The 23,631-nt window shown below is 37.7% G+C and overlaps 1 protein-coding gene across 4 annotated transcripts in view; it reads left to right on the top strand.

The window, feature by feature from the left end:
- Cip4 (formin-binding protein 1-like Cip4) overlaps positions 1-23,631 on the top strand; it is a 668,861-nt gene that overhangs the window by 576,511 nt on the left and 68,719 nt on the right. For 3 of the 4 annotated variants that reach the window (XM_067142575.2, XM_067142576.2, XM_067142574.2), the window contains exons 8-9: positions 10,650-10,777; positions 19,677-19,952. In XM_067142575.2, coding sequence (XP_066998676.1) covers positions 10,650-10,777; positions 19,677-19,952 — 404 coding nt within the window. The remainder of the gene's footprint in view (positions 1-10,649; positions 10,778-19,676; positions 19,953-23,631) is intronic. The other variant, XM_067142577.2, reaches the window with a different exon arrangement.

The following is a 23,631-nucleotide window of genomic DNA, read 5'->3' as shown; positions in this document are numbered from 1 at the left end:
AGAATAGGAATATTATGAACTTCAACAAATCAACAGCTGACTCGCCACAATTTTATAGTTTTTGTGTCATCACTCTAATTTTATTGTACCTATGTACAGAATTCATCAGAAAAGTGCACAATCAGCAGGACATAACTCTGTTATTCTTGTGAAGCCAATATATTTGGCGACTGTGGCGGCCCAAAAAGTTTAAATGCAAAAATAAAACTGTATATTTCTATGATGAAAGTTTTGTGTTCTGTATAGGTTATGAATACCCGTGTAACTTATTTAGTTCTTTATTTATGCACCTTTTATCATTGGTTATTTAATTTTGTAGTTGTTCACTAAATAGAACAAATACAACTCCAGCTTCAGAATCTCTAAATATCCCTGAGCTCTCCTTAAATAACTACAGACAAGTGTGAACTAACGTAAAGTATGGGAGACTGCATTAAGAAAGCCAAATAAATGTCCCGTTACTGTAAAGTATGGATATTTTCATCTTTGCTGTACAAAGCTGTTTTGACCTTAGTCCTCAGATTGTGTCAGATGTGGTAGCATATGCCAAAATGATAGAACGTACATAATAGGAGAAGCAAAATCACATTAATGAAGATGGAGTTGCAAGAGATGGTATAATATTTTGACATTTTGAGCACCTCAAGTGAAATTATTATAATCTGTGCATGTCATTGCTACATGTGAATTTGGGGAAGACAAAAACTCGTTAAATCTACAATAGAAAACATAATATTAAACTTGCTTCAATACAGAACAATATGAAATTCTTATCTCTTAACAAGTGTGAGGACTCGGCCATTATAGCATGGTAGTTGATGGTCCCGTCACTGCAAGCACTTATATCCAACACATGCTCCAGTAGTTTCAGAAAGCTGGGTATAGAAAAGTGTGGAAGAGGTTACTGTGTGAGATATTTCAGTGAATTAGTTGAATTTTCTTTTTTTTTTTCAGTTCCTAAACTCAGTTCATTGTGTGTTGTGTACTTCAAGGATATATCTTATGTGGCTTGTTTAATACAGCTTGCCATACTGTTTTGGGCCTGGCTGTAAGTCAGGCTATGATAGAGTAGTTGATGATTAACTTCATCAAAAATAACACCACCATAACGTGAATTATCACTTTTCATCCTTAAGCAAATCTGAAATAGCAGAGGCAAGAGGTTATGTCTCCGACATGACTGAATAATTTGGTGAATTCTTAACAGTAAACTCTCTAAAATGAATTCATTACTGTACCTCATTCCATTAGAAGATTTCACCTGACATTTCTTAAGCATGACAGCGATTATCATCTTTCCCTTCTTGCTAAGTTATTTGTTATGTCTTATTAAATGCTTGTGTATTTATAACCTGCTTCTCCAGCAAATTAATTCTCAATTTTGCTGAGTTGAGACTGGATCTAGCTCGAATTAAATTTAGATTTTTTTTAAAGACTGGAATGACCCAGATTTTGATGAATATTAGACTGACCTTTCAATTCCTCATTTTGCTGCACTCCCATCTTCCATCTTCTTTCTTCTTTTCCTGTTGGTGTCTAGGTTCTTTTTCCTGTTGGAAGTTTCACAGGACTTAATCTCACTTGAAAGGTATTTCGACAACTTAGGGAAAATGGGAGACACTGCTCTTACAATTATTTCCAGCTCACACGAGAGATATCCACTTTTTCACCATTCACTCTAAAATTATCTGATTTTACTATCAAATCATCAGAGAAATGAACATGACAATTCTGCTAACTCAGTATCCTGTCGTAGAATAGCTCTGGCCTATTTTTCAAATTGATTTCTATCCTTCGATGTTGAAAAAATCACATATCGCCAAATCTTCATGCAAGTTTTCGAAAGTCTGGTAACAGACAAATTGAGTTGGTAAGTAGAGTATTGCCTATAAATTGATCATGGGTGTTTGTATTAATATGCTGGGAGTTATGTTCTATTTATCTGTACATGTACATTCCAGTAACCTGTGCTTTCTGCAATATGAGATGAAAGCCATAGCTCTTATTTTCATGTATGATTTTTTTCCATTGTATCCTGCCGTAGTAATTTAATTGTAATCCCTCATTGGTTTTTAAAAGACAGTGTATATACTTATCAGTTATGGAGTAATACATTTCCTCTTGCATCATTCCTAAGACCAGCTGATTGGTACTGTGGAGCTTGCCAATACTTGAAATCATTATCATGAATAAACAACTGAATGAAAAACAAAAAATCACCCTACTTACAGCTGCGGCTGTTCCACTAGTACAAACAATCCGCGCATAGTTTGTGAGACGCATCACTCTATCAGTGTTCAGTGTTAAAACAATAAGATAAGACACATCATAAATCAATTAAAAAGGTTCTAAAAAAAAACGTGAAAGAACACAAACATGAAGAAATGCACTTAAATACACATTTCTCGTTCATTTAACACTGCACACTCTTCTTTTTCCCATCCGTAATTTGCTTTGCAGTATACTACAACAGCCTTCTACAAGTCTTCTGGTATAAAGTGGTGTTTGTTAAAACTAGCTTTTTCTCTCTCTCTCTCTCTCTCTCTCTCTCTCTCTCTCTCTCTCTCTCTCTCTCTTTCTCTCTCTCTTTCTCTCTCTCTTTCTCTCTCTCTCTCTCTCTCTCTCTCTCTCTCTCTCTCTCTCTCTCTCTCATAGTACTTGAATTCGGGAGCGAATGTAGGTTTTAAACATTCTAGTAGATCCACACATTATCAGTACCAGCCAAATATTTGTTTATTGCTAACATGATGTCTTCGCCCAGATTTTGTTTAAGGAAATATCCAAAGTTTCCTGGGATACCTTACAGTTTAAGCTTCATGTTCTCCATAATGTCCAGCGAATCACCAAGACTCAACCCATGCGTTTCTAGCTTTTTGATTGATTCTGGTATAATTTGGAAGTGTGTCTTGGTAAGTCCCAGTTCCCTTTGAACTGTTTCATTGCCAAAGGGGTTCATTATATTAATAACTTTACATTTTCTTGAAGACTGCTTGTAAAACATGTTGAAATGTATGCACTTATCTCAAATATATGCAGATATGCACTATTAAACTCAATAATTCAGTCAATTTCACTTGCAAATGCACTTCCTTGTCGGTTTTGGAGGTCTGCATATCAGCAAACAAAATATGCATTTGCACACAAATCCGATGTCTAGTGATGACTACTTACCTGAAGAACACAAATATAGTTCTATAAATACTTATGTTAAGTTTGAGAACATAAACAAGGGAAAAATGAAAGTATTTTATTTCAGAGTTGATAAGGAAACATGCATACCGATAGCTTGTTCATAATTTTTAATATTTCTTTGTCCAAACTTGGTGAAGTTTATTTCTGTAGTAGATATAATTTCCAGACAAAATTATGTTCTCATGAAGTGAATATTTAATCTATTATAATCCTATTATTATCCTTATCCTACTTCATGTTCATGAATTTTTTTTTAATACCTCAAAACTTTGTTAATCACCTTTAGCCCCTTTAGAATGGGAGAGAAGGAACTTCCTACAAGCTAGTAAACAGTTTTTATGCACACCTAGAATGAAAAATAAAAGTGCACTTCAAATAGGACATGTTATCATCTATGAACATGATTAACTTGATACGGAAAGAGTTATCATCTATGAACATGATTAATTTGATACAGAAAGAGTATGTAGAGGAGCTGTTATTGCAGAAAGCCTTTTGCAGCAACATTATGGAATCAAAGGCTGAAGTAGATGATGTATTTGGAGATGCTGTATTCAGGGAAGATTTGTGCCACAGTTTGAAGACTAAAGACAGGGAGGCTACACAGGAATTCACCGGGCGAGTTGGCCGTGCGCGTAGAGGCGCGCGGCTGTGAGCTTACATCCGGGAGATAGTATGTTCGAATCCCACTATCGGCAGCCCTGAAGATGATTTTCCGTGGTTTCCCATTTTCACACCAGGCAAATGCTGGGGCTGTACCTTAATTAAGGCCACGGCCGCTTCCTTCCAACTCCTAGACCTTTCCTATCCCATCGTCGCCATAAGACCTATCTGTGTCGGTGCGACGTAAAGCCCCTAGCAAAAAAAAAATACAGGAATTAATGGTATACCAGCAGAACTGATCAAAGGTGGAGGAAATATCCTAAAGCAAAGTCTGTATTAACTTGTATGCAATATGATGGACAAGAAATGCCTGACAACATTAAGAAGTACATTATTGTACCCTTTCCAAAAAAACAGAAATGCGAACATTGTCAACAGTTTCACACACTAAACTTAGTCTCACATGCATCAAAAACTTTTAATATAGCCTTTCACTGAATAGAAATGAACTTGCACATGGCTTTTAGTGCCGGGAGAGTCCGAGGACAAGTTCGGCTCGCCAGATGTAGGTCTTTTGATTTAACGCCCGTAGGCGACCTGTGCGTCGTGATGAAGATGAAATTATGCTGAAGACGACACATATACCCAGCCCTGTGTCAGCGGAATTAACCAATTATGGTTAAAATTCTCGACCTTGCCGAGAATTGAACCCGGGACCCCTGTGACCAAAGGCCAGCGTGCTAACCATTTAGCCATGGAGCCGGAGTCATTGAATAGAAAACAACATTAATGGATTACAAGGGGGATGACTGATTTAGTTTCAGAAGAGACATTGGCAATTATGAAGCAATCCTTGCTTTGGGAATGGTTCTGGAAAGCAACTGGAAAAAAAAATCTGATGACATACATCACTCGAAAAAGGCATTTGACAGCGTAAAGTGGGAAAAACTCTTCTCTGTCTCGATGAATCAGGTATAAAATGCGAAGATTGGATCGTAACGTAGATAACTGTACAAAAATGAGAAGGCTATTATAAAATGTAGGAACCATCAGGAGGAGGTTAGAATGAGAAAACAACGTGAGACAAGGCTGTTGTGTTGCCAGTCATATTTAATGCCTGCATTGAAGATGGACTGAATTTAGTAAAAGGGAAAATTGTTTTGGGGGTAAAAATTCATGGAGAGAAATTTGAAAAGCTTTGTTTTGCTGAGGACATTGCAGTTTCAGGTGAAAATGAGGAGCATCATGTGAAAGCATTGGAAGGTGTGAAAGATATCCTCAAAAAATAATATAACGTAGAAATCAATTATGGTAAACTAAAGATATTAGTTTGCCACAAGAAATGACATGTCCACTCAAACATTAGACTGAATGGATACACCTTATGAGGACGTGAACAATTCACATACTTGGGAAGTCATCGGTTGGCTGGCAGGTGTGCCCAGATTATCTGCCTCCCATTGACTCATCACTCCCCACTCCACAGCATAGCAACAAGGACAGCACTTCACTAACTTTATCCATTCATGACATGAGATAACAGTTTAAAATTAAGGAAATTAGTATTGTAATTAAGAATGAAGAAAATACGATTGTACCTTATGACTTTTTTTTGCTACTGGTTTTACTACGTCGCACAGACACAGATAGGTCTTATGGTAGCGTGGGATAGGAATGGGAAGGAAACTGCCATGGCCTTAATTAAGGTACAGCCCCAGCATTTTCCCGGTGTGAAAATGGGAAACCACGGAAAACCATCTTCAGGGCTGCCGACAGTGGGGCTCGAACCCACTATCTCCCAGATGCAAGCTCACAGCTGCGCACCCCTAACCGCACGGTCAACTCGCCCGATGTACCTTATGACGGGAGATGTTAGAAATGTTCTCCTCCTGCATCCACACATTTCTGGCATCGTCTCAGGAAACTCTGATACACACGCATAAGTTCGTCTTCCATAATTAAAGCTATTTCTCTCCTGATATGTTCTTTCACTTTCACTTTATAAATAAATAAAAATCACAAACAGTTAAAACTGGGGATTGTAACGGCCATATGTCCATACTAATAACACTATCTTCAAAATTTTCCTCACTTAAGTTTAATGTATCATTTTGATGTCGTTCTTCCATCAGTTAACAGAAGAAGAAAAATTACAGGGATAGTTTCAACGAGATTCAGCCCCTGCTCATACAGCAGAAGATTCCCTTCTTAAATTCTCAGAAGTGTTTGCAGACAGAGTGATAGTGCTGGTCTATTTCCCTCTTGCTCTCCAGATCTAACAGTGTGTGATTTTTACTTGTTGGGTAAATTGAAAGAAAAGTGTATCGAACAAATCCTCACACATTGGAGGAACTGAAAGAATAGGAATGAAATCAGAAACATTACAGTGGCTCTACAGAGGTCTTTTTCACTGTTATTTGGTAGAGTAAAATTGAACATCAAAGTTGATGCGCAGGCAGCTTAAATGACATCAGATGAAAATGTCACTACACAACAGCAGAGGTATTATTATTATTATTATTATTATTATTATTATTATTATTATTATTATTATTATTATTATTATTATTATTATTATTATTATTGCTGTTGTTGTTGTTGTTGTTGTTGTTGTTGTTTCACGAATTAAATCGGGGTATACTCAGGATATCTTACTCATAAGTTAGAAGTAACAGACATGAAATTAGCAAGAATAATCACTGATATAAACAGGTGGAAATAATGGCAAGAGGGCACTCAGAATGATGAGATAAAGGCCAAATTGGTAATAAACTCTATTGATGAAACTGTACGCATAAATTGACTTTGGAGGTGGAATCATGTGAGGCGAATGGAGAAAGATAGGTTACTTAGGAGAATAATGGTCTCGGGCATGGAGGGTAAGAGATGCAGAGGTAGACCAAGACAATGATGGTGAGACTCAGTTTATAATGATTTAAAGATAGAACTAAACGAAGCTACAGCTAGTTACAAATAGAGGATTGTGGTGGAGTTTAGTAAAATCACAGAAGCTTGCAGACTGAACGCTGAAATGCATAAAAGTCTGTAATGGAGATGGATGTATTATTATTATTATTATTATTATTATTATTATTATTATTATTATTATTATTATTATTATTATTATTATTACAGGATATTAAAAATACTAAATTATATTTAAATAATAAAAATGCTTTATTTATTTTTATCATTAAAAGATTGTTGGAAGTAGTAAGGTCTAATGACAAATTAACAAAATTGGCAATACTGAATACAATTTATGCTACTTGGATAGGACAAGGTTCATTCCAGTTGATTAGAAATGTAAATAATTCTACAAATTCGTATGTGCCATGTGAATAAAACTATTTTTTTAATGTGTTGTAATCTTGTGGGAGGGGGGGCTCATGTCTACACAAAATAATTGCTCTCTGTTGATGTACATAATTATAATTTTCAAAGACAAGCATTAAGAAAGTAGTTAAATTTGTACATAATCTACTGAACTGATTAGCCCAGAAGGTAGACAGCTGGCTTTCTGAACCAAGTTGACTGGTTCTATCCCAGCTCAGTCTGGTGGTATTTGAAGGAGCATAAATATGCCGACACACAAAACATGTCCCTGAGAAGTTTATATAGTATTATGTAAATTTCAACCATGTAACATGTGGCATGTATTGAATAGGTAATGATAATACATTATTTTTGTGGTAATTTTGTTTGTAGTCAGTTTCAATACAGATCAGTCATGAGAGTTGTCACTTTTAACACAAAACAATTCCTGTGGACATAATTTCTGGTACTTTGGCATCTTCAAAAACCATAAAAGTAGTTGTTGAGAAATACCTGTAAAATCAGTAGTATTTATTTGGAAAATGTGGGAATTTGGATTAATGGAATCTGGATAAATAGGATAGAAAAGGGGAGTGCATAATATTTTTTGTGACTTTTTAACCATAAGAATGAAGCACTGGCTTACCACAACTTTGTCTCCCTCTTGACATCATAGTTCATTAATGTCTTCCATTTGCATCTCGCTCCAGCTGTTGTGCTCATTCCAAATATAATACGGGTTTAGGTTGCTAGATTTCTAGATGTCAAATAAGGAACATTTTGATTTCTTTCCCTCATAGTGCGAAAATGAAGCCCCGCAATATCAAGCTTATATTAACTAATTAATAATAATATTCCAGTGTCAAATATTTATTACAGCCTAGTAATTAATTAAACAAACTAAAAATAGTACACTACCAGAGACACAATTCTCAGTGGATGTGACATAAAAGAGCACATAGTCTTGGTGATAGGAACCAGGAGTGATGAGTGATCTTTCGTCTAGAGCCAAAGAATACAGAATATTTGTACTCTTTAATCAAAACCACACCCTTTTTAACAGCAGTACTGTGGTCTAAAGTACGAGATTTAGCGTAGGTTTAAAAGATGTCCTATATGTGGAACAGAATGATTAAACATGTTCCTGTTAAAACTGTAGATCTGGCAATTCATTTTGAATTCATAATAATGTTCCCCAATGAGAGTACTTGCAGTCAGCAAATAAGAGATTCCTGAATTATATCCATTTTCTTTATTTTTCATGATACATTTTGGCGAATCATCTATTTTTTCCAAGTTGCCTTTCTCGGTACATTTTTGCTTTCAAGTCGCGAGATCCATGCCTCTCAAGTGAATGTTTCTTCCTTTCTTCTTCCCTTTTTACCATTCTGCAGGGTGTATCAGATCTTATGACACAAGTCACAGGAACATACACTATAGAAGAAGTAAAAAAACGCCTCGGTGAATATTGAGATCTCAAGGGAACCATTCTCAAGATAATGGCAGACGTATGTTGACTCTCCGCTACTGACGTAATTGCATGTACACATGGACTTATCATGTGCTTTGCACAAATTGTATATCTGGTGTGTCATTCTAGTTAGTACCAAAACATCTTACACCTGGTTAACAATAGTTTATCGAACACACTGTCTGACCTATAGCTTTAAACAAGGACAATGTTACATGGTACAACATTTTAACATTTTGAACACCACCTGTAACAGACAAATGTGTACTGTATTGTACCACATAACATATTTCTCGTTCAAAGCTGGGGACCAGATATTGCGTTAAATAAAAGTCATTGTTAACAAGTGTAAGGTGTTCTTTGGTATTAAGTAGTATGATAGTACCGAGTGCACAAATGTGTAAAACACACAATGTGTGTACCTACAAGCAATCACTTCAGAGACGGAGTATCAACATACTGTATCCTGGGAACGGTTCCACTGCAACCTCATGTTCACTCAGGCATTTTTCCTTTTCCTATAGTCCTATAGTGTATGTTACACCATTTTGGTTTATACCAACACTTATACGTATTTCATCTCTTTCCCATCAGCATCACTTTTACTCTTCTACAATTCTCAGCAAGATTTGCAACATGTCCAACAGTATGACTGTACTAACTCCAGCGCATCTTCTTAGCTGAGCACGTCAATGGATTGAAGGTTCAGTGTTGAGGATGGAATTTTTCATGTTTTTCTACACAAGCTCCAAGTAGTTACCTTCAGAGTCCCACACATACCGTGCGTGAACAGTGGTGTAGTCTTGATGTTATCAGGAGAATATGTGATGAGGAATACTCATCTGGACCTGCCAGGACTATGTGCTTTTGCTCACCAAGGTGCTCTATTTGAACTACCTTTCAGGTTTTGATAAATATTAACATATTTTATGAAACATTTAGTTCTTCATAACACATGATGTTATTTCCATTTTAGTTTTTGACCAGCTGTGTAGTTTAACCCTTAATTAGTCGCTCACGGAGATTTCCTCCGGGCCGATTACATTTTGCACGGTACTGGACTTCCCAGTTGAACTGTGGGTCTCCCCATCCCTATACTTTTCTCCTTGTTCATTTGGACTAGTCTTGTCAGCATTTCGGCACGATTGTGCATCCTGTGTGCGAGTGCGGGTGGGATCATTGTTTTGACGAGTGACATCACCTGGACGTTTTCTCCGTATGCGATTAAGTAAATTAACTTATATTTTAGTGTTTAATTTTTTTATTTTGGAGGTCGATGACCTTGTTGTTTTGTTCTTCTAAACTTATTTTAGAAAAATATGATTTCATATTTCATAATATGTGATCATTGTACGTAATGGCGAGTCTCACGAATTTAATATCATTCTTTTAATTATACTGAAGAATACTGCAAATGAACATGCCAAAACGACATTTCATAGGATGAAAATGACTCACATTTTTAATCCCAGAAGTTACCTCCGTGCGCGACTAGTAACGTAATAATTTTCGCGCTACTAGACAAGGGTTAATGTGGGTTTTTTGTTGTTTTTTTCTATTGGCTTTACATTGCACCGACACAGGTCTTATGGCGACGATGGGACAGGAAAGTTCTAGGAGTGGGAAGGAAGTGGCCCTGGCCTTAATTAAGGTACAGCTCCAGCATTTGCGTAGTGTGAAAATGGGAAACCACGGAAAACCATCTGCAGGGCTGTCGACAGTGGGGTTCGAACCCACTATCTCTCGAATACTGGATACTGGCCGCACTTAAGCGACTGCAGCTATCGAGCTCGGTAGTTTAATGTAGTTGGTTCAGTGTTTGCCTTCTGTTCTTGAGATTGTGGTATCAGATACTGATGCAGTTGCTTGATGTTGAAGAGTTTTTAAATGAAAGATTTAAAGAACTCCCCCTTTTTGGGCAAAGTTCTGGCATAAAATCATTAGCCTTTGAAGAGATTTTCAAGCATGTATCATTCTGTGGTGATGTCATGTTAGTAAGATTAAACTTCTAAATAATGCATAGACATGATAAAATGACAGATATTGTTCTTTATATGCCTGTTTACAGAATAATTTTTCCTCTTATGGTGACAACAAGGAGGATTACAGTGATCTTCCTCCCAATCAAAGGAAAAAGAAGTTACAACAGAGGGTAGAGGAAATTACAGCTAAGATTCAACAGGAGACTGCAGCTCGGTATGTATTCTAAGAAGGATGATGCTGGTAGTTAAATTTTAAATTTGTTTTTCTGCAAATAGTGCTTAGTGGTTTCAAAATGGAGTATAAATGTTGGACAGGCTTTTGGCACTTTGCTAAATGATCTGAGGTTTAGCTGTAGCAACACATCATGTGAGTTCTATCACAGACAATATGAACATTGCCTTCCACCTAATTGCAGCTGATCAATAGGGACAAAGAAAATGGTTGAATTTTGTATTTACAGGCTGTTCAATTTTAATTCTTCTGTGTATGTAAGATTTCTTTTTGGGTCAGGCTAGTGGATCCTTGGCAAGCATCTTTCCTCTATGCTACTTCAGGTAATGTAAAACATGATTTTTCTAAGATTCCAACATGTGAACCGGCTACCAAGGTAGTGGTAATGATTCAAATGAATCTTTGGATGATGACCGTGTTGTCATTTTTAATGAAAATGAAGATATTATATTGGAAGCAATGGTGATGATAGGAGATGTAGAATATACATTCATTTGTGAAAAATATAAGCCTGGAAATTCTGCACGCTCTGATATAATTCTATTTACGGGAATTTCTGGTGTAAGGGTTGGATTATTACCAGAGGTGAGTACAATTCCCTGTTTCTAAGAATGATGATCATAATAATAATAATAATAATAATAATCGTATGGCCTCAGCTGCCGTTTTGCAGACATTTCGATTTGACGCCATCTGGCTGTCTGCTCGTCAATTTCGACGTTCCGGTTTACTCTGTCTGCCATCTAGCGGACCTAGAGTAAACCGGATCTCTCTTGGGCGTCTATGGCTGAGATTGAATTAATTTTGTCGGGTAAATACCAAATGTATCACCAGAGATCTTTTACATGCCGACATCGTACGACATGGAGTGTCGAATGGACTTTTTTCCGCCCTTCAAAAATCCGACTACCTCTGCCGGGTTCGAACCCGCTATCTTGGGATCCGGAGGCCGACACTCTACCACGGATCCACAGAGGCAGAATGATGATGTAAGTTTGGTAGTGATAGAAACCAATTCTCATGCTAAAAAGTGTATTGGAAAACATGTACACATATCTCTGCATGCAGGAACATGGTTTTAGAAAGAAACCAACTCAAGTGAAATTCGGCAGTTTATTGCATGTTGATGGGAATAATTCAAAAGGTGGAGATAAAAATGTGTTAGTTCCAAGACAGCATTCTCAAAACACCAATAGAAAGGTGTTGTAAAAGAAAAAGTGTAAGGAAATTGTAAATTAACTATTGAAGATTATATGAATGTATTGGCATTATTTTTCCTTAATAACTGCCACTAATTCCCTTGCTTCCTACAGATATATAATTTCCTCTGAAAAACCTCACCTTTCTGGCATAGCTCAGTGGGAACCCATCACTGGAGGGGTTAATATTGGAATTCCATATCAGCAGAGACAAAATGAACCTGGGTGAAGAACAGGCAATGAAATGCGTGTCAGTGCCTTTCTTCCTGTTCAGAGCAGGACACGATGCTTGCCAGTAACATTGCACTAGGTGTGACACAATTCTGGACAAGGACAATCTGATTGATGCTCACGGGCGACCTGCGTGTCTGGAAATATGATGATGATGATGATGATGATGATGATGATAAAGTAGTTGTCGGTTTCTGTTTAATGTCTCTCCCTTCACTGGACTAATCTCCATCAACATCATAAGTTCTCATTCCGTATGAAGACTACAGAGAGATTTGGAATTGAATCTGGGCTTTTGGGATGTAATCTAGTGATTAGAAATTGTATACCTCCACCTCTCGTACCCTGCTGGCCAGCATTCTGATTGTGAAAATGTTTTCCACGTATGGGACTTGAACCCTCTAATCATAGGTGGGAACTTATAGAGTTGTCACCTTAATGATTGTAGCAACCAGGTGGACACTTTATTGCTTTAATCTTTCTGTATTAATGGATTTATTGGTTAGGATCATTATCAATTTTTTAGTATCTGTTAAAGTTCCTTGAACCCATACTTCATAACTTTGAGTCACAAGAAAAGCATCTAAAATGAAACCAGGTCATCCACAACAATGAATTATGACTATTCTGAGTCACTTTTGTTGTCTGGACTGGTTGAGCCGTTGGTCCAATTTTTTCATTCTGCAGGAGTTGCTGTCAAACCAGGTTTCATCCTGATATACATCAGCATATCCTACTGATCGAAAATATATAATCTTTTCTAAATATCTGTACCACCATGCTGTTATGGAGGCTTTTGGCTCTGATGGACTTCCTGGACACAGACTGGTATTTAAAACCCACATTCTGGAGGAGAGCACAATCATTATGGGTGATCTGAATGCCCAAGTTGGTAAAGAAAGACTAGGCTGTGAAAACATCGTTGGCCCCCATTGCTATGGTAACAGAAACTCTGAAGGAGAGAACCTGATTGATTTCTATGTGCAAAACAACTTAACCATACAGAACGCATGGTATCAGAAGAGGGAGAGCCATAAAATAACGAGATACAGCTGGGATGGAAAGCTCAAGACTATGATCAACTTCTTCATCACTGATAGAGAAGCGGGTCAGATGTTAAATTCATACCCAGTGAGTGCCTGAATAGCGACCATCAGCTATTAATCGCTGACCTAAAAGATGTCCATGAACCCAAAATTAAACAAAAGAAAATGCCAAAGATTAAGATATGGCTGTTGAAGGACATGGAGAAGAAAGGAAACTATGAAGCGAGGATAACAGCTAAATTACCCAAAACTGAGAAAGGGGGAGTAGAAGAACAATGGTCCTTATTCAAAGAAACCCTTGTAAAAGAAGCTACGGAAATTTGTGGAAAAGGCGTCTCCGAAGACCTTAAAAAGTAGTTAGTGGGACGTAAAACAAATAACATTATTATTATTATAATTTGTGGAAAAATGAAAAAAACAAGTGCCACACCAAAAGGGAAGGAAACACCTTGGTGGAATGACCGAGTGAAGACAGCAGCAAAGATAGAAATATACTGAAAAGAAAATTAAACCTCGAAAAACAGAAAACAGATGATAGACGAAATGAATTGGAAAATGAACATTTAGCACAGGAATACAGAAAAAAGAAACTGGCTGTAAAAAGACTGATCCAGGACGAAAAGGAAAAGTGCTGGAAGTAGGAAGTAGGAAACTACTGTACTAAATAGTAAACAGTAAAAGAAATTAATATAAAAACATCCTTGCACTAGAAACAGATGATGGTAGCTTAATACAACAGAGGAAGGGATCAGGGATGAAATGAAGAAGTACTTCAGTGTGCTGTTAAATGGAGATGGGGGCAACACACCACCAATGATTGTAGTGTAGTTGAAGCCAAAAACAACAAATACCCATTAACATGGCTTGAGGTAGAAACAGCACTAAAGAGCATGCGAAATGGGAAGTCCCCAGGCTTTGATGACCTCAGCTCAGACATGATAAAGGCAGCTGGAATAGAGGGCTTGAATTGGCTATATAGAGTGTTATCAGTGATTTGGGAAAGTAACAAAATTCCAGAAGATTGGAGTAAAGGAGTCATCATCCCACTGTTCAAAAAGGGCAGCCGACGGAAATGTGGAAATTACAGAGGCATCACGCTGTTGTCACACTCACTGAAGCTGCTGTAAAAGATCATAGAAACAAGACTTAGGAAGATGGTGGAACCTTTGCTTGAGGAAGAACAACACGGGTTCTGGAAAGGTCGAAGTAAAAATGCTGACAGAAAAGTACTGCGAATACGGAAGAAATCTTGTGATTGCATTTGTGGACGTTGAAAAAATATATGATAGTGTTCCTCAAAACAAGATATGAGAATGTCTGGAAGACCTAAAGGTGCCAATGTACTTAACTGACAATGTCAAGATGCTATACCAGAAATGCTACAGCTGTGTCCAGATAGGCAACGGACGATGAAAATGGTTTGAAACAAAGAGAGGTGTCCAACAAGGAAGTAGCCTATCACCACTCCTGTTCGTAATAGTAATGGACAATGTCATAAAATCTATCAAGAAAATGGACAGTGAACCAAATGCCCTGGTATTTTCTGATGATGTGCTTTTATGGGGAGAGACATAAGCTGAAGTTCAGAAGAAACTTAATGAATGGAACAATACATTCAAAAGTTTTGGACTGGAGATGAGCAGAACAAAGACAGTAAAAATGACCATGAATAGGGAAGGAACAAGCTCAAATATATTTCTGGAAGGAGTAAAAATTATATCAGCTTCCCACTTCAAGTACCTCAAAAGCACAATCTCGAAAGACATCGCTGTTAGGCAGGAAATACTCAGCAGGACACAGAAAGCATCAAACTTCTACAGTCAAGTCAGAAATCTTCCCTGGGGCTGCAAAATACCACAAAAAGCAAAGACAGTCATGTACCACACTTACTTAGTACCAGTCCTCATGTACGGTTTAGAGACATGTACCCTACTAAACAAAGACTACAGTAGAATCCAAGCAACTGAAATTAGATTCATTGGAACCATGAACCAAACTATCAGAAAGGACAAGATCAGAAATGAAGTGAATAGGAAAGTAGTTAGTATCGATGTTCATATTACAAGTGTCATAAAGAAACGCAGACTTCAGTGGTATGGGCACATAATGAGAATGAACAGGGAAAGACCTGCCAGAAAATATTTTGACCTTAATCTCATAGGAAGAAGACCACAGGGAAGACCAAGGAAATGCTGGATAGAGACTGTAAGATCAGATGTGGAGGAGAGAGGACACAAATAGGAGGATGTACTGGAACAAAAGATGTATGCAGACAGAAGGAGATGGCGAGCGCTTGTCACAACACTCAGGAAACTGCAGTTGGGAAGTGATGATGATGATGATGATGATGATGATGATGATTCTGGAGGAGACAGTAAAGCACCTTGGTTCCATATGGTAATTGATAATCCATCCCAGCTGTCTTTTGTCTCATAGCTTTCTGTGATGAATCAGAAGTAGGAGATATGCCATCTAAAATGGTTGATACTGTTAAAGATTGTTTCCCCATTACAGCACCGTCATGTTCCACTACATTCCAAAGGAAACCTTTAACATTTCTCACCAACTTCACTGTTTGTTTAAAGCAATTTAACACCTCTTCTAATCACTAAATTACACTAGCCAACATGATTTTGCGGTAAAATAGAAAATATGTAATTCTTATGGAAATCGCTGCCCTGATTCCGAAAATGATGCTGTTTTTTTCCTATCACGTCTAGTTTTGACGCAATTCGGTGTTTTAGTATCTGCATGAATTCGTAAGATGTAATGTTGAGAGATGTTCTCGCACAACTTTTTTTAGAATACAATTATGTGATTTGATTTGTTATTGTTTGCATTTTATTATAGGTTTATTGCTGTCTAAATTTTCATTTTGTAGTTGGGGATTTCCTGGTAAATTCATAACAAACTCCCATGGATACGCAATAGACCGCGAGGTATGTAGGATTGAAGATAAGACAGTTGAGAGTTTCTTTCATCTTAGACCACTTGAATAATCAGACGTGTTAAAAGCCCCAGCCCTTATGCAATGTTTATGATGGACTGATAAAGCAGTTTCCTTTCAAAGATAACAGTCCGAAAGTATTATACTCAAGAAGATGAACTTGTATTTTGTACGGATGTTTCAAATCTTCTATGTCGATTGGGAGAGAAAGAGTATGATCCTAGTAACTGGCGTGTTTTTATTGACTCTTCCAAAATAAGATTAAAGGCTGTTTTGCTTCATAATACAAATGTTCTGGCGTCCACTTGCACATCCACAAAAATGTCTGAAACATACAAGACCTTAAAGTTGGTGCTTGAAAAAATTAAATATCATGAGCATGGGTGGCAAATTTGCGGTGATTTGAAGATCATTGGATTGTTGCTGGGACAACAAAAAGGCTATACAAAATTTCCCTGTTTCCTATGTGAATGGGATAGCAGGGCACGGGATAAACATTGGGATATAGTGAATTTGACAGAAAGGAAACAATTACAACCAGAATCCAAAAATGTCTTGAATGTAAGTCTTATTGACCGTGAAAAAATTCTACTTCCACCCTTGCACATCAAATATGGATTGATGAAATTGTATGTCGAGGCATTAGATAAAAATAGCGTATGCTTCCAATATTTATCCACTAAATTTCTCTCATTATTAGATGCAAAAATCAAAGAAGGCGTATTTGATGGACCGCAGATTCGTAAACAGATGAAGGATAAAATTTTCATAGGCACGATGACCAAAATTGAGAAAGAGGCATGGAACGCATTCAAAGATGTAGTGACTAAATTCTGTTGCAACATTAAGGACCCTCAATACAAAGAAATTGTAAGGAAAATGTTGGTAAAGTTTAAGGAACTGGTTGTAATATGAGCCTTGAGCTTCATTTCTTAGCTTCGCATCTGGATTATTTACCTCTAAATTTAGGAGCTGTCAGTGAAGAACAAGGTGAAAGGTTTCACTAGGATCTCAAAGATGCAGAACGACGCTGTCAGGGATGTTGGGATGTGAATATGATGGCCGATTACTGTTGGTCGATTGCACGAGACGACCCTTCTAGAGATCATTCAAGAACTTCAAAAACCCGGAAATTCCATGGAAAATGGGAAAAGACGGAGGTGTGAATCTAATCTGCACATAATATAAGTAACAAAACTATGTGTGTTTAACCATGTAATTTTTATTCAAGGTACAGTTATATTAATTTAAAAGCAACTGTACAGTCGAAACTAAATAGGCGCTTTATGCTTCAGTTTCACGAATTTCAATATACATTAAAAATATAATACATACTATCTACTTGCTTACAAAGCAGCATTTATGTGTATTCAATGCATGAAAAATATGATTACGTTTTGCAAGCTGAAATTTACATTAATACATCAAATTTAATCAATACTAAGTATCAACAGTTTTACGTAAGAACAAAATAATACTTTGTAAAATTGCCACCAAACCAGACGTGATTCGCCAAAACTAAATTTTTTCTCGAATTCTGTGTTAAGAAATTTATAAAACCCACCTAGTTTCATTTTTACTGCACAAAAAAATTTTATTTTGCAGGCTAGTGTTATTACTATTTTTTGTTGATGCTCTTGGTAAAGGTCCAAGCAGATGAACTGGCTCAACTTCATCAGAACAAGTTTGATTAATATCCTACGTCAGTAAAAGAACAACACATTCAATATGAAATCATAATTAACATGCACTCGACACAAAGCAGAATTGAAGATTGAAAGTTTCTGCTGAAAAGTGAAAACATGGCACTCGAGTGTCACTTCTCACTCGCTAATGAGGGTCTCCTTTTGTTTTAGGTATTAGGAGGTTTATTGATAGGAGGTGAGGGAGTCCAGCATTTTCTGGAACCAAGATTGTCCTGTTTAGTCTGCAACTATACTATAGTCTAGGCATTAGAGGGTTAAAACAATTCGTTTTGTAACAGAATCTAACTAATAATTGGCAGTAATTTCACATTGTTGATTACTGAGTGAGTTGAGTGTGCAGTTTGGGTCATGTAACTGTTAGCTTGCATTCAGGTTATAATGGGTTTGAACCCCACTGTCAGCACCCCTGAAGGTGGTTTTCCATGATTTCCCCACTTTTACGCCTGGCAAATGCTAGGATTATACGTTAATTAAGGCCGTGAGCGTTTCCTTCTCATTTCTAGCCCTGTCCTATCCCACTGTCGCTGTAAAGGCCGGTCTGCACTGATTAACATTTAACAACATGTTAAATGGTAAATACTGTTTCATTTAACATTGTGTCCACACGTGTTATACTTGACTTCCTTTGTTTATATACAGGTAGTTCATCATATTAGTTTGTGGTAATACATTCAGGTGGTGTCTTGTGTTTTCAAACAAGGACAGTGGACTCAGATGAAGAGGATTTGGCCTTTGTTATTGCCACTGTTGCTTCTTACAAGATCTTGAGAAGGAAGGAAAAGAAAACGTGTTTACAATAATATCTCAGTAAAAGGCACAATGTGGATGACATTCTGAATGAGCTAAAAGTAGAAGACAGATTTGGATTTAAAAACTTTCTGAGAATGTTTGAGCATGATTTTAATATAGTTTTTGAAAAAATACTTCCATAAGAAAGGAGGACACACAGCTACGAGCAGCTATTCCAGCTCACCTGCATCTTGGGTTAACTCTGCATTTCTGCACAGTATAAACTTCGTCGACTCCCATCCCCAACTACTGACTTTTCCAAATTTTTTGCAATTCTCAACTGTACTGGGAGCAGAGGGAGGCTGGTTTTTTCAGTGCACTAGCGGGAGCAATTATAGATGATTTAGAGTTCCGGAAAACTGTCTGCTTTCCTTGCTTTATCTCGGTGTTCCTTAGATGAGACATCCCGCAAAGAAGACCTTTCCATTATATGATTAATTAAGTCCAGAGTGGTGATCTTGCTCCACTCCATTTTAGTAGAGTTCAGAGAGAACAACACATGTGCGCGTACTGTATTTATAGCGTGTAACTATAAACTTAATTTTTCCCACGAGAAGCACGTTGTTTAAGCTATCTGTTGGCATGGAAACAGCACTGAAGTTGCCAAAGCTGTGCCGACATCTCCCGAACAACGAATCAAGTTGACAAGTTTTCCACTTTGAGCGGAAAACACGCCAACATGTTAGAAGTGTTAACCTCAACATTCTGAGTTAACATGCAAAGTCAATTGGAAAATGCAATGACCACATATATGTTGATTCTAACATGTTCAATTTAACATGTTGGTGTTAAATGCTAATCAGTGGAGACCAACCTCAAGACCTCTCTGTGTCATTGGAACATAAAACAGTTGGAGGGTGGGGGTGGGGGGAGGGAATGTTGATTTACGCTGATATTCTTTTCTCCTTGCACATTTTATATTTCAGTGTAGAAGGCAACCACAAATATGAATATCTCTTGCAGGGATGGCTTAATGAAGATGAAAGGCGTGTATGAACAAAATCCGGCCTTAGGCGATCCGATGTCTATCGAGGGCCAGCTGAACGAGAGTGGGCACAAGCTGGATAAACTGCGGCTGGAGTTGCAGAAATATCAAGCATTCCTAGAGGAGGCCGTGGAAGGTGCTAACAACAAGGTGAGCCAGCCGGCATCTGTCTCGCCATCCGTCCCTAGCCGACGTAGTAAAGGTGCCGCGCCTGGACATCACCTTAATGGTGGCCACCTTCACAGACACCACAGGTCAGTTGTGTGTTTTCTTACACTTGAAAATTTATATCAGACTAGAGAAGGTCATTAAAAGATACTTGCATTTATTCTGTGGACTTGATTCTTTCTTAACCTTCTCTGCTGAGTTCATCATTCTCCTGTCTAAAAAAACTGATTTCAGTTTCCTACTATGTTAATTCAGGTGATCCATTTGCATAGAGAGATCGATGTTTGGGTCATCAGTATACTTTGTATTTTTAGGCAGTAATAGGTCAGAATGCAAACTGATTCTGTTATTAGGAAGTGTCGGCTAGCCCGCTATTCTACAAAATAGTGGGAGTAACATAAATTCTAGGGGTTTGATGGGCCATACCCCTAATGTTTATGCAAATCTTATAGCATAACCATTTTGCAGGCTAGTGTATACTTGTTACTTGCCTCAGTAAGTTTGCATTCTGACCTATTACTGCCTAAAAATCCAGTCTGTTGCCATCAGTCCATAAACTAGTTTGACAGTTCTACATGCTGTGTCTATCCTGTGTTAACTTCTCCATTTACATATATATAAATACCTCGACCACCTAAACAGGCGAGTGGCTTTGGATGGATGAGTCCCTTTAGGAGGGTGATGGTCCCCCAGTGGAGGAAATGACACTGAAACCCATTATGCAGCGTCTGTTCTCCATGTTAGGGGCATCTGAACAAAAAAATGCAGAAGGCATCGGGAAACCACTGCATCAATATATTTCCCAAGATAAGCACTCATGAATGAGTCAAGATGGAGATATTTTTATTGATCATGGGCTTCGGAGCCCAAAATCTGGCAGGGGAGGAAATCCAACAAGCAGCAAGGCTTCTCAGGTTGTTAGTGTGTAAAAGCCACAACAACTTGATGAATGTAGGTTCTTGGAATGTGAAAACTCTTTTGAGAGCAGGCAAAGTAGACGAGCTAAGAAATGTGATGAGAAAATTATATCAGTATTCTACGTATATGTGAAACAAGATGGCAGGGTAATGGAGACTTCTACTCTGAGGAATTCAGAGTTATTCACAGCAGAGAAGTATCTGGATTGAATGGAGTAACACTAGTCATAAGTGCAATGTTCTCACCCATGAACCTTTGATGCTTTTATAGCAGGGGGAGAGGTGATACTCCCACGTGGCGTGTCCGAGGTGGTGGATAGGAGGGTCCTAACCGGCTTGCAGGCGGACTTGAGCAAAATAAAATAGCTCTCACGGACCAAACACACACCTCCCTGTGGGTGGAGGATGCAGATGAAGAATACACCTACGGAGTCTCCTACCTGTTGTAAGAGGCGACTAAAAGGGGCATCCAAGGGTCAGTTGACTTTTCTTGCAATTAGTACCTCTGTGTGAGGAATACCATGGGTCTCTGGGTGGATCACAATTGGTTTACAGTACCCGTGTATACTATCCGCCACTATGATGGAGGCTCCCCTCTGTCCAGGTTCGGTTGGAACACCCCAAAGAGAAAAAAAAAAAAGAGGCTATGCTCATTGGGGTGTTTCAGCATCTGGCTGTGGACATCATAGGTCTGCGTTACGAGGAACATCACGAGTCTGGGCATTGCCTGTGATTAGTACTATACCCACTATGTGAGGAACACCACGGGATAGTACGGGTCCCAGTGATTAGTGCCACTGTGTGAGGAACACCATGGGTTTGCATTGCCTATGAGTGGTGCTGTTATGTGAGAAACACCATAGGTCTGTGTTACCTGCATGTATTACACTACCTGTGAGTAGTGAGGAACACCGTGAATCGATGTTACTTCTGATTAGTACCACTACATGAGAAATGCCATTGTTATATTTTATTAACAAAAAGTATCATTGTGAGGGGCCATTGACCTGGATTTTGGACCCCTTTAGGCAACAAGCATCATCGATTCAGGTTTGTGCTTTGTAAGCAGCCCTAACCAAGCTCCTGAATCTAGTTATCAATCTTCAAACCAACAACATTACTCAGGGTGCATCTTAGGGACGCTGGCCAGAGGAGTAATGCAGGGATCCCCCTTATCATCAACACTGTTTAACCTCCCTGTAGACCATATCATGAACGACCTTAGTGAACACAACGTAGCCTCCAAATACCAGTTCCTTCCTTCCAATAACTGTAATGGGTTTTGCTGATAACATCATTGTTGGAAAAAATGAAAAATCGACTTAAATGCTCATCAGCAATACCATAACACAGTTTAAAGAAATTTGTCTGGAAATTAACATCGAAAAGAGCAGTGGAATTAGTGTCAAACAAGGCCGTCTGATTGATAAGCACTTCACAGTTTCTCCTGGTAGTGTAATAACTATTATTACATGTCATAAACCTCATTTTAGGTCCGTATTGAAATTTTTTTAACAGTTCAACAATAATAAAGGTGTTTCAATTTATTCCACCTATTCAATACTTATATTTTCACTTATAGTTGTTACATAATTAAATTCTTAGTTACATGGGACATGTTTCGCCCTCAATTAAGGGCATCTTCAGCCTAAATACAATAATCAAAAATACAACTAAATTAAAAGTGGAAGTTAAATACAATCATCAAAAATACAACTAAAATAAAAAGTGGAAGTTAAAAGTTTAGTCTGTTATTAAAATTCGGAACAATAAAAATGTGAAAAATGATAAAATAAAAAGATGCTAATGGAAAACTGTCTTATGATTAAACTATAATCTTGTCGGAGACTAAAACTTCTATTAAAATTCTAATTAAAACAGTTCATATAAAATATTGGAAAATCAAAGTGGTAGTAATAAAAAGCCAACGACATGAGGGCGTGTACACAAGCATAAACTTGATTGTCATGAATATAATCTTTTCAAGGCCGCTGATGAAATTCGTAGCAAGTAAGGCAGAAGCGTCTATTGAAAAATTGTAAGAGGCCGTTAGCACCGGTAGGTAATAAAATGGCTGAATCCTTGCCAGAAAATGTCAACAGATGCAGAAATAAGTTTTCTGTAAGAGAAGGAAAAGAAGAAATAAGAAATTGAACGTAAGGAGAGAATTCAGTCTTACATAATTTTGAAACAGATGAGGACTTACATGTAAGTGGAAGTTGTTATTTGTTAACTACTGTTGAGTTGGTTGCTGCCCGTCTGTTGGCTCTGAGTCTTGTGTTATAACTGTGCTGCAGAGGCGGTAGTGAACTCGGAGGGGAAGGAATAGGGGAGTGCGGAAGGGAGGAGAGGATGGGTGGAGTCAAATGTAACGAGGCTGACAAAGGGGCGGAGTCAACTGCATTGCTGGAAGTAGGCCTAATATCTGTAGGTATGGGAGGAGTATTAGGGTTTGAAGAATTAAATATATTAGGTATCCTAAATTTATTCGAACTAACTGACTTTAATAATTCCGGCATTAATTCATGTAGCATACTTTTATTGTCCGTGGTTTCATTGAGATTCTTTTGCTTATTGTACGTCTGATCTAAATAGATGTATAAACTTTCTAATTCGTTCAGCATTCTTCCTTTTTGTATGTTTCTAATTATCGCTAAGTCTTTCTCTATGGATTCAAATCTGTGACCAGTCTCCCTCATATGCAAACTCATCGCTGAGTATTTCCTATGTTTTTCCGCATTAACATGTTCCATGTATCTTGTCATAAAATTTCTCCCAGTCTGTCCAACATATGAAAAATTACACTGAGTACATTTAAGTCTGTATACTCCCGATCCTAAATAACGAT

The sequence above is a fragment of the Anabrus simplex genome, chromosome 3, assembly GCF_040414725.1.
Source record: "Anabrus simplex isolate iqAnaSimp1 chromosome 3, ASM4041472v1, whole genome shotgun sequence".
Classification (NCBI taxonomy): domain Eukaryota; kingdom Metazoa; phylum Arthropoda; class Insecta; order Orthoptera; family Tettigoniidae; genus Anabrus; species Anabrus simplex.
The sequence above is the reverse complement of the archived record's forward strand: the minus strand, read 5'-3'. Positions and strand labels throughout refer to the sequence as shown.